Raw genomic sequence first — 14,581 nt, 5'->3', positions numbered from 1 at the left:
AACCCTTAGAAACAATTCTTTTTATGCCTTTTGCTTCTTTGTGTTTATCTTTCCAATTATGCATGTATGCTATTCTCCTGAAAGACTTCCATATCCTAATTAGTTCCATGTCCTAAACATGCTTCTCTTCCATGTCCTAACCACGCTTCTCTTCCCTGATAGTTATAACTCCTAAGATTTGTCATTCTTGAATTTATTCCAGCACCTCTACTGTCTAGGTCATTTTTATTATATGGAGACAATTGCGATCTAATTACAATTTGAAATTTGTTTAACACAACATCTGCCTTTCAACTTGGCCTTAAAGAAATGAATTCTGGTACTTGTCTCTTTTAATGGCCCTCATTGACCTGTGTTAGTATTTTTGGTGGTTTGTGAATGTTTGCAAGTAGATCCCTTTCCTCCTTTACCCCATTTCTATTCTTCAAGCTGTGTGTACTTTCTAGTAAAATGCATAACCTCTTACTCTTCTATATTGAAATTAATTAGGTACAATTTTATTAATATTGTCTTGTAATATTTTCTTCTACATTGTTGCATTGTTCCTGCCTGCTTCCTACACTTATAAATTTGGTGTTATCCATGACATTTGAGATTGTACTTTTGCTGAATGTTCTTTCATTAGTGCTTGATTTTGTTGTTCATGTCGTCTTGAAGTGCCTTGGAATACTTGGTTAAAAGTGCTATACAAGAGCATTTTATTGTAATTAGTTGTTACCAAATAACCTGTCCCTCCCAATTCTTAAAAAGGAAGGAAATAATAGTTTGATTTATAATTTTGACCAGATACCGTAGCGTAAGCATGCACTGTCTTAAGGTACTGGTGGATCATTTTAACAAATTATGTGCATTTCCTAAAGCCTTCATGAAAATTTGTACTTTTCAAATGGCTCAAAGAAAGATTTCTTAGGTTTATTAACTGGAATTTGTTTATATTCCACCAGAAATGCAACTGTGATGCCAAACAACGTAATTTCATGGTCACCCTTACTAAGATTTGTTTTGAAATGGCAAATTTTTATTCCTTGATTTAAATTCCCCTGCTGCTGTGATGAGATTTGACTCAGTGTTCCCAGAGCATAATCGAGGGCCTCCTGATTTTCACAATGCCACCATCTTCCTTCCAACGTAAGTTATGACCCAGAATTGGCATTTCCCATTCACTCAACCTTAAGTCAAAAGTGACCCTAAAGCTTTCCAGTTCAATGTTGTGTAATGTTTGAGGTACAGACATTTTATGGAGCGTATGTTGGGTGTTGGGGGCAAGGGAATGGTGAAGAGGGGCTTATTAAAACATTTCTCAGGTACAAATATTCTTCAGTGAGTAGTGGGATTTGAATAGCATTCCCACCAATTCCATTTTGATTTAGCCCCATCCCCACTCCCTCACCTTTGGTTTACGTTACCCTTAAGGGGCTTTGCACGTAAATTTTTCAGTTGGAAAACACAATAAATTACTGATTATGGTTAATAGCCAGAGGAAAAAGAAGTGGATAATTGGTGACGGGGGGAGAAAAACAATTCAGTTGTGTGTGAGAGGACTTCTGCATAATGGAAAAAAATGGATTAACAATTTACAAATGGTCAGAAGTATTTTCTTTTCATTATCCAGTTCTTAAAAATGATTTTGTGATTTTTTTAAAAAATCCAATCTTTTTTGGTCCCCCTAATTCATTCTTCTTTGGAGCTTGGTAAGTTGAATATGGAACAATGAAACTTTCTTCTTAGCACCAGATCACTGGATTATAGTGTGAATGCCAATCATACAAATTTCCATGTTGTTCTTAAAGCTATAGCTGTTTAGATGAGGATCATATTAGAAGCATCCAAACTGTCAGAGGAGTAAGTATTTTTAAAGTAGGTGCCAAAACATGCATTACGAATCCAGTAAGGACAAGTCTGACTGAAAATAAAAATACTATCGTTGATTATATCACTTACTCAGTGTTTTCGGTAATCCATTACTTAGTAGCCATGTTGCATGTTGAAGAATGGTAATCAAATATTAAAAAGAATACTTGAAGATTTTCAGCCATCATCTACAGGTGTTGCATGTGTGCATGCTTCAGTATACAGTGTAATATGCTATTCAGTCAGTGTGAGCAAGATAGGATAGAATCATAAGTTGAGCTTCCCATATATTTTGTAGTAATGGGATCAGTATTATTTTGTCAATATGATTCAGTGCAATGAATTGTGTGGACCAAGTGAAATTAATTTCTTATAGCTGGCATATTCTTACATTCTTAATGCCATGGAAATGCGCATGGATTTGACCATAACCTTGGGAAGAAATATCTGCTAACCCTATATAACTTCTTGTGGGTGGAGGCGGAAGATCCATTATTAATAATTTCACGAAGTATTCCAGTGCAGTTGAATTAATGGAATCATAGAATCCCTACAGTGTGGAAACAGGCCGTTTAGCCCAACAAGCCCACACCAAACGTTGGAGCCTTCCACCCAGACCCGTCCCCCTATAACCCACCTAAACTACACATGCTCGAACACTACGGGCAATATAGCATGGCTAATAATCCACCTAGCCTGCACATCTTTGGACTGTGGGAGGAAACCCATGCAGACACTGGGAGAATGTGCAAACTCCACACAGACGGTCACCTGACAGTGGAATCAAATCTGGGTCCCGGGCACTGTGAGGCAGCAGTGCTAACCACTAAGCCACCGTGTTGCCCTTTCTTGAGGGAAAGGTGTCTATTACCACATAACTATGAAGCTAATGAAAACTTTATATGTAGTTTTTCTAATTTCTACAGTGCTACAGATGACAGCTGATTAGACTAAATTTTTTTTTAGATTAGATTAGATTCCCTACGGTGTGGAAACCAGGCCCTTCGGCCCAGCAAGTCCGCACCACCTCTTGGAGTATCCCACCCACACCCATCCCCCCGTAAACCACACACCCCTGAACACGACAGGCAATTTATTATGGCCAATCCACCTAGCCTGCACATCTTTGGACTGTGGGAGGAAACTCGAGCACCCGGAGAAAACCCACGCAGACACAGGGAGAATGTGCAAACTCCGCACAGACAGTTACCTGAGGCTGGAATTGAACCTGGGTCCCTGGTGCTGTGAGGCTGCAGTGCTAACCACTGAGCCACCGTGCCGCCCCAAATTGTTAAATAATACTTGCAAATGAAAACAAATTGAATTCTTGCCATTACTTTAAAAGAGTTGATCAAAGCAACTAACAAAAATGATAAAAGAAAAGGTATTATGACAGCTTTGAATGAAAAGAGCCATCAAAGAGCTATCATCTGTTTTTAGATGCTTTTCGACACCACCCCCAGCATCCCTGCAAAAACAGCATGCAAAACACTTGTCACAATTGGCAGTAAATCTGGCAAACTAGAAATTTGACCTGGGAAGGAATTGTGGACTGGACTTGTCAGGATAAGAATTTAAGTTGTTTTGTTAGAACATGAATGACCAATAACGTAATGCCTAGATGAGTTTCTCTTTACATTGCTTTTATATGTCCAGATTTTTTTCCCTTTTTGCCATAATGCAATATTAATCAAACTTTATGTGACCTGCTTCAGTTGGCAAATTGGAACTCTGAAGTTAGTTCAGCAAAAATAATTTTGTGGTAGGTGAGTCGCGGTTGGTTGTGTGAGGGAATTTGAGCTAACACAACGTTAGACTGTTTTACACTGTTAGCTTGAGTTGGGCACTTTGATGTTTTGGCGTCTTCAGCACAAGATTGTACTTCGTATTCATCCAAAAGACCATAGAATGAACCACGCCACTATTTTAATGCCCATGATTATTACATTTGAATTGCTTGAGAAAAACCAAATTTTGTTTATAACAATGCATATTCAATGTAATCAATTGAAATTGTTTGTAAAATAATGCAGTCTATTCATCGAGCCAATGACTTGTATTTTTAACAGTAACAGCAATGACTTATGCAAGACTTTTATTTCTTGACTTTCACAATTAAGTACATTGATCTGAAGGTGTTGCCTGTGGTCTTCCCCAAGGATCTCTGCTTGGACTTCCAGTTCTCATCAAAAAGCTGCCCCTTCATATCACCCAAAACCATATTTTAAGTTTTCACATGTATGCTGATACTACCCAGCTCTACCTTGACCTCTCTTGACTCTTGCATTGCAAACTTACTGGCTGTTTATCTCCCATCCAGTTGGGATGAGCCGAAATTTGCTGCAATTAATTGGCTGAAGCCATTGTTTCTGATTTCAGCTCCAAACTTCATTTTCTGGGTACTGACTCTGTCCCCTCCCCCACCAACCATATGAGGTTGAGCCTGTCTGCCTTAATTCATCTTTGACCCCAAAATGAGCTTCCATTTGCAGATTTGTTCAGTTGCCATGTCTGCCTATTTCTGTCTCCTTATCACGACTTGATTTCAGCCCCAGCTCATTTGCTGAAATGCTGTTTCACGTATTGGCTATCAGTCAATGTGGTCTGCTTTCTCACATTGTACATTCTGAAGTAAAAGTTTATCGGCCAGAATTCTGCTGCACGTGCCTTATTTCAAACCTAGCCCTTTGCTCGTTGACCTATATTGGCTCCCAGTCAAGCATTGTTCAAAACTCTTAATGTTCTCAACCCCTTCAAAGGGCTTTACCCTTTGCTATTGCTGAAATCTTCTTCAGTCTCAGTCATTCACATTATTTGCTCTTTTCTTATTCTGGTTCTTGAGTGTCCCCCCGATTTATAGTTACTCCATTGTAACCACTTGGCCAGGCCTTAAGCTATTGAATTTCCTCCTGATGCCCCTTGAGCTCTCTGCCTTGCTTGGTTCTTAAATGGGCTGTTTAAAACCCACTTCCAACCAAGCTTTTGGTCTTTTCACCTAATATCTCCTTACGTAACATTGTGTTGGTTTTCTACTGCTCCTGTGAAGTGCCTTGAGTCATTTTATTATCGAAGATGCAGAACAACTTAAAGTCTTAATAAAACCAAAAGAAATGCGGCTCCTGTAAATCAGGATCAAAAACGGAAGTTGCTGGAAAAGCTCAGCAGGTCTGGCAGCATCTGTGAAGAAAAAAAATCAGAGATCATGTTTTGGGTCCAGTGAAACTGCCTTAGAACACTGGACCCAAAACATTAACTCTGAATTTTTCTTCACAGAGATGCTGCCAGACCTGCTGAGCTTTTCCAGCAACTTCTGTTTTTTGTTCCTGAACTTAGAAAGTCTTGTTTGTTTTTGCCTGTTTACTTTAAGTACACTGAAATATGCTATTTCCTGCACAATTTAATCTGCAAAGGCATTAATAAGTTTAAGTACCATACGAATTAGCCTCATGAGCTCTTGAATGTTTCATTTTCTGCACATTGAAGTAATTTTTTTTCTGTTTAAGGCAAGAGATCCTTAAGTGGAATGGATGGGGATACAATGACTCCAAGTTTACATTTAACAAGAAAGGGCAAGGTGAATTTACAGGCAAAAGGTAAGGATTCTATTTTGCGTTTGACAAGAGCATTTCTAAGTATTGTCAGATTTCTTTTATTTTCCTGCACTAACGACTAACTGTGATGAGATTAGCACATTTTTAAAGTAAGGATTTTATTAATGAAAGCATATTTTCCAACCAAAGATAAATAAGCAAACAGAGATCAGCGTGGTATCATGTGCATCTGTAGTTTTTGCAGGGTTAAACTGAGAAGTATGAATCAAAGCATTGCTTACTATTTCAGACATAGATTTTCAAAATAATTTTGATTTTTTTTATGTGAAATTAACAGACTCTAATACTTAAGAGCTCTTTGTTAAGGTTTAACAGCATCGTCTTAAGATATTTAATCTTTAGCATGTTCACAAAGAGAACGCCTACCTTGTATTGTAAGCAAATCTAAAATTTAAATGTTAAAAAGCCCCACGTTGTTCCTCGGGTGTCAGTACTGATTCAGTTATACATATCATAAGTATGCTTGATTGCATGGATTCCTGTTCTGCACAGATGGCATATGTTTGTTGTAAAATAGCAACTTTATGTAGTCTGGAAAGCACGACTGAAATTCATAGGATTCAGAACATTTAGTTAAACTACTAAAAGTAGTCTTTTATCTTAAATAAGAAACATTGTTGCAAATTTCCTTCTCTAACTTTTTCACGCTTTCAAAACTAAAAATTCCTGGAAGGAGCCCAGTAGAATTGGGTATAGGATTTAAAACCTTGTTCCCGGTGTAGTTCGATAAAGTCCTTCATCACGCAGAATGTGAAATTGGCATGGAAAGAGTAGACTCTCTCTTCCCTAGTCGTACAAATAGCATGCATGAATCTGGAACTTGCTGCATATGTAATATAGCAGTTCCCAAGTTGCAAATTCCTGAGTCCATTCGCACGTGGATTCGTAAGCAAGCCAGAATGCAGTGCAGAGCAATATAAAATAGCTGTTTGTAAGTACAGGAAACATTCGTACGTCGGAACTTTAAATGATAGTTGTGTATGAGATTGCATTTAGAAGTGCGAGCATTCATAAGTTAAGTGCTTGTAAATCGGTGATGCCCCACTGACTTATTGCAGCATTCAGTGTTGCATGGAATTGTCATTACAGTACCATCCATTTTATGGTTTTGATCTTTTAAACTGTATTGCAAATAACTGGCACCAAATGTTTGAATCCATGTTCACTCTCCTGTTCTTCAGTGGCAGGAAACATATTGAAATTATCTTCACAGCTTGGAAGAATTACCTCCTCAGCCCCCACTCAACTAATCTGTCAATTGCTTTAAAGTTGAAATTCTATAGAAGGTTATCTTTTTATTTTTCAGCTAGAATGAAAAATGTTTTCCAAAAGAGAATTGTATGTTTGACAGCCATTTTTCTGAACAGAGACCAGGCACACATTTTCTAATGACCCGAGGACATGGATTTTTGCAACGCAAGTATGTCTTGAATAAAAAGGAATAGTGTTTACTGGAGTCTTTGAGCTGTGGCAGTAATGGCTGCAATGCTGTTTGGCTGGAGAGTTAGTGATTAATTAGTATTTATAAGTATGACATGCAAAATACACAAATGAAAATCAAAATAGACAAGAGGGTAAGGATTTTTTCTATCCTTTACTCTTGGTTGTTCTTATGAGTGTCGAGCAGAAATACTTTGTCATTTCTGTTGTAGAAATGAGGTTCAAGCATGATGCCTACTAAAGAGCTGAAGGGCTGCCCTATGCAAAAAACTTGGCAGAATCAGAAAGCTGTTGACCTTCAATCACGTGCAGATTGCAAAGACAGAAGGGGATTTTTTTATTTTAGAATCTGTCTACGGGCCCCAGACCATTGGTTCATCATCAACCCTCATTGCATACCAGTTAACAGTATTTACAGGAAAAGTTCAATTTCTGGGGAGATGGGACAGAGCACATTTTAACAATAAGCTGAATTGGCCTTCATCCTTCGTTGAAGACGCACCCAACAAGCTCTAACAATGTTCCAACTGCTGATCTTTGAATGACCTTAGTACAGTCAAAAAGAATGAAGACATCCTTACAGGAGCTAGTGCTGTCTCAGCTGGAATCTGTATTGAATGTTGGTGACTGGTCAAGAAGCTTGCTGATGTATTAGACTCTACGGGACCAAGGACCCATCCCACAAGACAATAAAACTGTCTCTTTTGCCAAATTTGGAGCAATCGTAGAAGATTTGTTGCACTCTCCTTCACTGGAAGAATCTTTGGGATTCTTAACTGCTTAGTGCAACATAGAACCAATGACTGCAGCTTCAAAAGAGGGCAAGGATTCATGAATGGGCTGTTTTAAATTTAGACAGCTCCAGGAGAAGTGCTAAGATCAGAAGATAGATCTTTATCTCCTCCACCACCTGTCCTTTTGACCTGGCCAAAGCCTCTGAAGCAGCAATTTGAGGCCCTTTCAAATATCCACTTGTCATCTCTGGTTGAGATCTATAACTTGTGACAAGTTATTCGAATTATATTGACTAAAAATATTTCAATATTTTAAGGTTTATCCTAAATAAACTAAAGGCAACATGAATAATATAAAAATTATATGACTGAGAACTTTGATTCTGAACTACATTTCTAATACTTTGGAAAATTTTCCTCTATACTTGTATTTCATTATGTTCCATAAATGAGCACTTTGTTCTTATGATCTACAGTATTTACGATTGTTTTGATTTGAAACTAGTGGCATATGGATTTTGAACTTTCTGCAAGAGAGGGTTTTATGATATTAACTGTTAGTCCTTTTGGAGTCATAATTTTTTTTAAAAAGACAGTATGAGGTAGAGTCCCTGGATGTTAGCATTGGGTGAGTTTTATAAGTGGGCAGAGTAACCTTCAAGCATTAGTTTACTTTCTATTTTGAGGGATTAGAATTTTTTAGCCTTGGAGGAAAAAAATCTCTTGATTTGCGAAACTTGTCAGTTTGCAGAAGTCCTCATGGAGTTAGATGAATGAAAAGCTTTCTTACAGAGAAAGGAGGGGGTTCAGAACAAGTAAATAGGTTACTTTAGTGTAATGATGTTTGGGTGAAAGTTCCAGTTCAGAAGTGTTTGGGTTTCACCCTGAAAGAGTTATTTAAAGTTAAGAAAGTTTAAACTCAATTGTATAGCTAAACAAGAAAAAGGCTGTCAAGCATTCAAGTCCAGGAATTGAAAGGAATGTTTAAGTGAGCCTTTTTGATGTGATTAGAAAAGGAAATTCTCTCTGATGTTTGAGTACTGCAATGTAATAATGTTGGGATAGATGGGTTGTATTTCTGTTGTGTTTTGTGGAAATAACTTGGTTTATTCTATTTTATCCCCTTTTTTTGCCCAATAAAGTTATGTTTTTAAAACCAATCTGCAGTTTTGTGCTTGAGTTTCAGTGAAAGACCACCTTGTTACTTAAATCATATTTTGTTTTGATTTTATCAAGCTAGATTTCATTTTGGGATCGGACTTAACCAGTTCATAACCACTTTCAGTAACTAGCCCAAAGCTATTTTCTACTTCAAGTTCCTTTCCCAGCCAGACACTTCCGATTAGATTTTCATAGTAAGAGCTATCTTGCAGAACTTTTGTTCTAGCCAAAGCTGGAATATTTGTGCTTTGTTTAAATCCTTGCAAATTTCATGTTTTCGGTCTGAGGATGAGCACTCCTTTGCATTCAGTGTGGTTGACAGAGACTTGCTGCCTCTGTTCTGTACTGTCTCGGAGATATCATGCAATTAAGTGTACTTTGAGAAATTTAACGTATAACTGTTGACAAAACCTCGCATTCCTAACTGTGTCAAGCCTGTAGACTAACAGCCTCTCCATCATCAATGCAGTTGCTTTGGTCATTATTTACTGGTGTAATATCTCTTGCCTTCTTCCCAGCTAGACAACCTCGACCCTGCTTTAACAACCGAATCACTCAAGCTTGTTATCGTATGGAACTCAGCACAGGTCACTTGATCCCTCCTAGATAACAAGATGTGGAGCTGGATGAACACAGCAGGCCAAGCAGCATCTTAGGAGCTGCTTGGCCTGCTGTGTTCATCCAGCTCCACACCTTGTTATCTCAGATTCTCCAGCATCTGCAGTTCCTATTATTGCTCACTTGACTCCTCCTCTTTACTTCATGTTCTCCTAAACTAGAGAGTCCAAATATAACAAATCTTGCAATCTTCATATTTGTAGCATCTACCTGCTAAGAAAAGTGGCCATTGATTTCAAAAAAGACTATTCAAAATATAACTTTAAAAAAAATCCACACATTTTAACAACCTGATTGCCACATAGTATGTTTATCATTCTCTTCCTTTCTCATTTCACCAGTGTACAATCCACATTTCGCACATGGATTAATCCATTGCCATAAATCTCTCACAGTTGTTAGAATTTAATGTCAAATGTCCTTGAATCTTGAGTTTTTTTTATAAATGAAAACTTGTTTTACTTGTAATGATAATAAAATGTGAGGCTGGATGAACACAGCAGGCCAAGCAGCATCTCAGGAGCACAAAAGCTGACGTTTCGGGCCTAGACCCTTCATCAGAGACCTTGTAATGACTTCTGTTTATGCTTTGAATATCGTCTTTCTCAGTTTTCACAGTTTGCATGCTTTCTTGGCATCTTTAATTAAATGCTAGCACATTTAGTTCAGTCTAGATAACATTTTCAAGAACCACAATGCTGCTTGCAGACAATCCCTGTGATTTTCAAATTCCATTAGTTGTAACTGTCAATGGAGGTGAAATCCTCTCTTAACCTTTCAGTGGCTTTATGTTCTTGTTCTTTAGAATCAAAAGTTAGTGTTTGCTTTAAATCAGTCTTTGAATCACTTTGTTCAGGGTTTAACTCTGGATCTTCATTCTTTGACATGACTTGTCTGTTTATGTCCAGATCTTTTTAACAAATCTCCACCAGTAAAACAATTGATTCATTCTCCTCCTGTTTAAATGCAAAATATATTATTCCTCCGATATTTTAGGAATTTCCTTCAGTCCATGTTGATGATCAATCAGAAAACCCTGATATGTTTCTACCCAATTTACAGGTTATTTTAACTTTTCCTCACTCAGCATGAACCTTTATTCGGATCTTACCTCATGAACAACAGTTCAATTACTTTGAAGGTTTAATTTACGGTTTACAACTGAAACGTTTCCTTCTTCCGCAGTAACAGCATTAGTTACAGATAGCTCATTTTGTTGTAGAAAACTGTCTTCCTTTGTTACTCCATCAGCCTGGAGTGCTGCTATTATATTCTGCTTTGACACTTGTGCCTTGTATTCCGCTAGCAGATTTCATTTAGAGTGAAAATTCAGTTAGTTATTGAGTCATCGAGATGTACAGCATGTGAACAGACCCTGTGGTCCAACTCGTTCGTGCTGACCAGATATCCTAAATAAGTTTAGTCCCATTTGCCAGCATTTAGCTAATGTCCCTCTAGTGCCTCCTGTTCATATACCTATCCAGATGCCTTTTTAAATGTTGTAATTCTACCAGCCTCTACCACTTCCTCTGGCAGCTCATTCCAATCATGCATCACCCTCTGTGTGAAAAGGTTGCCCTTAAGTCCTTTCTAAATCTTTCCCTCTCACCTTAAACCTATGCCCTCTGCTTTTGGACTGCCCACTCGGGAAAAGGCCTTGTCTGTTTACCTTATCCATGCCCTTCATGAATTTATAAACTCTGGCCTCCAAGACTGCAGGGAAAATAGCCCCAGCCCTATTCAGCCTCTGTCTATAGCTCAAACCCTGCAACCCTGGCAACATCCTTGTGAATCATTTTTCTGAACCCTTTCAAGTTTCACAATATCCTTCCTATAGCAAGAAGACCAGAATTGCCTGCAGTTTTCTAAAAGTGGGCTAACCAATGTCCTGTACAGCTGCAATGTGATTTCCCAGCTCCTGTACTCAATGCACTGACAATAAAGGCAAGTGTACCAAACGCCACCTTCACTACCCTGTCTACCTGCGATTCCACTTTCATGGAACTATGAACCTGCAGTCCAAGGTCTCTTTGTTCAATGACACTCCCCAGGACCCTCCCATTAAGTGTATAAGTCCTGCCCTGATTTGCCTTTCCAAAATTAAGCACCTCACATTTTTCTAAATTAAACTCCATTTGCCACTCTTTGGCCCATCTGCCCATCTGATCACGATCCCGTTGTACTCTGAGGTAACCATCTCCGCTGTCCCCGACACCTCCACTTTTGGTGTCATCTGCGAACTTATTAACCATACCTTCTATGTTCACATCCAAATCATTTATTATAAATGATGAAAAGCAGTGGACACAGCACTACTCCTTGTGGCACACAGTTAGTCACAGGCCTCCAGCCTGAAAAGTAGTCCTCCACCACAATCTTCTATATTTCTTCCTTCGACCCAGTTTTGTATCCAAATGTCATGTTCTCCCTGTATTCTGAGAGATCTAACCTTGCTAACCAGTCCACCTTGTTGAATGCCTTACCGAAGTCCATATAGATTTTGTCCACCACTGAGTGGCTCAGTAGTTAGCACTGCTGCCTCACAGCACCAGGGACCTGGGTTCAATTCCAGCCTCAGGCACCTGTCTATGTGGACTGTGTACGTTGTCCCTGTGTCTGCATTGATTCCCTGTGTTCCTTCCAATGTCCAAAGATGTGTAGGTTAAGGTGGATTGGCCATGTTAAATTGCCCATAGTGTCCAGGGATGTCTAGGTTAGGTGGATTTGCCATGGGAAATGCAGGCTTACAGAGATAGCATAGGGGATGTGTTTTGGTGTGGACTTGTTGGGCCAAATGACCTGTTATCACACTAGGGTTTCTGTGATTCCTGTTACTACCTCATAAAAATCAGTACAGTGAGACACAATTTCTCAGGCTGTTTTCTGTGATTTTAGTATCTGTTTAATCGAAAATGTTAGCTTATGGATCTTTCGGACCCTCTTGAGTGAATCTAATGTCTTTTTTCCAACAGATTCAGGAACAGGCGTATGTTTTTGAAAGTCCATTTATCTTGCTGATCTGTCTTGATCTTTAGCAACTGAAGTTAATTTTGTCGAATCATCTGGAGGAGTTACAGTTTCCAGCTAGGTTCTTTCTCCAAGAGATAGTCAATAATGTTAATAGGCAATTTTGACACTGCTCCCAGAATGTAGAACAAAGCACAGTTTACAGATTCATCCCATGCACGCACACTTAAACCTATTCCATCAAAGCTCTGCATCATTATGGTTCCATTTTGGGGAATTTTCTCGAGATAAGTCCATGTTATTTGTGACTGACATACAATATTGAGTTATTGTTGTATAAGATTTATTTTATCATTTTTCCCTTTGTAAATAATGTACAAACCTCAAGTAGATTATAAAAATGTTCACTCTTGACCTTTGCTCATTCCAAATTCCATAATTGTTCCCGTCAAGTTTACCAAAAATAAGGTCCACAACATTCTGAACCTCTGAGGTGAAAAATGTGAGATGACCATTTTGCTCTTTCAAATGAGTGATTTTCTTTCCAACTTCCTTTTGGGATTTTTTTCCAATGAAGTATTTGTGAAAAATACTGCGACAAAATGCAGTGTACGCTTTCATAATGAATAATTGATCAATCTGGTCCTTTAACAATTTCAAAATGAACAGAGGAAGGATGCCAGTATCATTTTCTGATTGAACTATTATGACATTTTTCTGCTTTGACATTTGACAGTTTAAATCCTCAACATGAATGTGGACATGAGTTAAAGTTAACTTTATTCAAAATTGTCAAATTTATTTAAAATTTGCATTCTTTTAAACTGTTTTTGACACAGAAAATAATGAACTTGGACATTCAATATTGAATATTTCAATTTGTAAACTGTGAACTAACTTTTGAAGCATACCAAAGAATTTCTAAGCTACACTTTTTCCATTTTATGATGTTTACTTGCTCTAGAGAATGAAATTAGTATTAGAATATTACAAACCTGTTAAAAATACAATTTTTGAAAATGTCAGTGTTGTAAGTTTGTAAATATTGTTGTATTAACTGCTAAATTACTGTACAGCGGTGTTCATTTCACTGCATCAGGATCCTTCTGCTGAACAGAAAGCATTTGAGTCGAAGTAGTGACCTGAAAAAATATGTCACTATGTTCAAAGAAACTGATATTTGATAATTTCTTGTTCAGGTATCGGCTTAGTGGTATGGTGCTGCCAGCTTTGAAAGAATGGATGGAGAAATCTTTTGGAGCAAGTTTGGAGCACAGGACTACCCCAAGGGTAAGAAACTTATAGACCATAGTTCTTTGACATTTCTTTGATATTTTGCTTCCTTTAGTGTCAGCAACAAATTTCCATAATTTGTTTAAACTGAGAAAATGAGATAAATGCCCAGCTCAGGTTCTCGGTTTCTTTTTCTTGAACAAAATATCAGTGCTTGTATGACAGTCCAGTTTTTTCCAGTGAACTTTGAGTGCTTGAGTAAGAAAATTAGAAGTAAATTTGGCCTTTCAATTTCTGGGGGGGGAAAAAAAATTGCATTCATTCTTTCACTGCTTTCCTCGCATTTTGGTAAGGATGCTAACTTAATAGACTGCTCTTTTACAGTTGGGCAAAGATTTGTAGAAGCTAATGATCCTTTTTGTTGTAAACTTTGAAGACCACACCAAACTTGGAAGATCTCCCAGTGCCCATTCTAAATGAAGACTGTTTGAAGGAAATAAAAGACTTGGGTATTCCATTTTCACACGATCCAGAGGACAGGTTAATAAGGTCCCATGGTAAGAAATTTGAACCTCCTTTAAATACAGGTATATAACATTGAAAACTATTTTGTGACCAACCGATGCACTTTGTTTTTAATGCAGGCCATTGCTTACATGAGATTTTTGCTTTACGTGAAGGCAAAGTTGAACGAATTCCAGATGTTGTAATCTGGCCAAGTAAGTGTAATTATTTGTTTCTTTTGCCAGTGTTTTCTTTTTAACTGGCATTTGGTTAGCTAAATATGTAGTGAACATATATTTTCTTTGTTTAGAAAATTCTAAGTATTTGTCTGAGTATTTGTTCTTTCAAATTACCTGTGAAACTGTTGCAGATGTATCTGGCTATATTTCATGTAATCTGAATAACTAATTGCAGCCAAAAGTGTTGCATCTTCTACCATAGATAGTACATTCTTGCAACCAA

General features: G+C 37.8%; 1 protein-coding gene across 1 annotated transcript in view; it reads left to right on the top strand.

Moving 5' to 3' along the window:
• The window catches only part of agps (alkylglycerone phosphate synthase), a 130,049-nt gene that overhangs the window by 22,092 nt on the left and 93,376 nt on the right, over positions 1-14,581 (top strand). Inside the window, exons 2-5 of the mRNA XM_048534268.2 lie at positions 5,355-5,444; positions 13,582-13,672; positions 14,052-14,172; positions 14,260-14,334. Of these exons, the coding sequence (XP_048390225.1) occupies positions 5,355-5,444; positions 13,582-13,672; positions 14,052-14,172; positions 14,260-14,334 (377 nt within the window). The remainder of the gene's footprint in view (positions 1-5,354; positions 5,445-13,581; positions 13,673-14,051; positions 14,173-14,259; positions 14,335-14,581) is intronic.

Source organism: Stegostoma tigrinum, chromosome 7, assembly GCF_030684315.1.
Source record: "Stegostoma tigrinum isolate sSteTig4 chromosome 7, sSteTig4.hap1, whole genome shotgun sequence".
NCBI lineage: Eukaryota > Metazoa > Chordata > Chondrichthyes > Orectolobiformes > Stegostomatidae > Stegostoma > Stegostoma tigrinum.
This window is presented reverse-complemented; position numbering and strand designations above follow the sequence as displayed.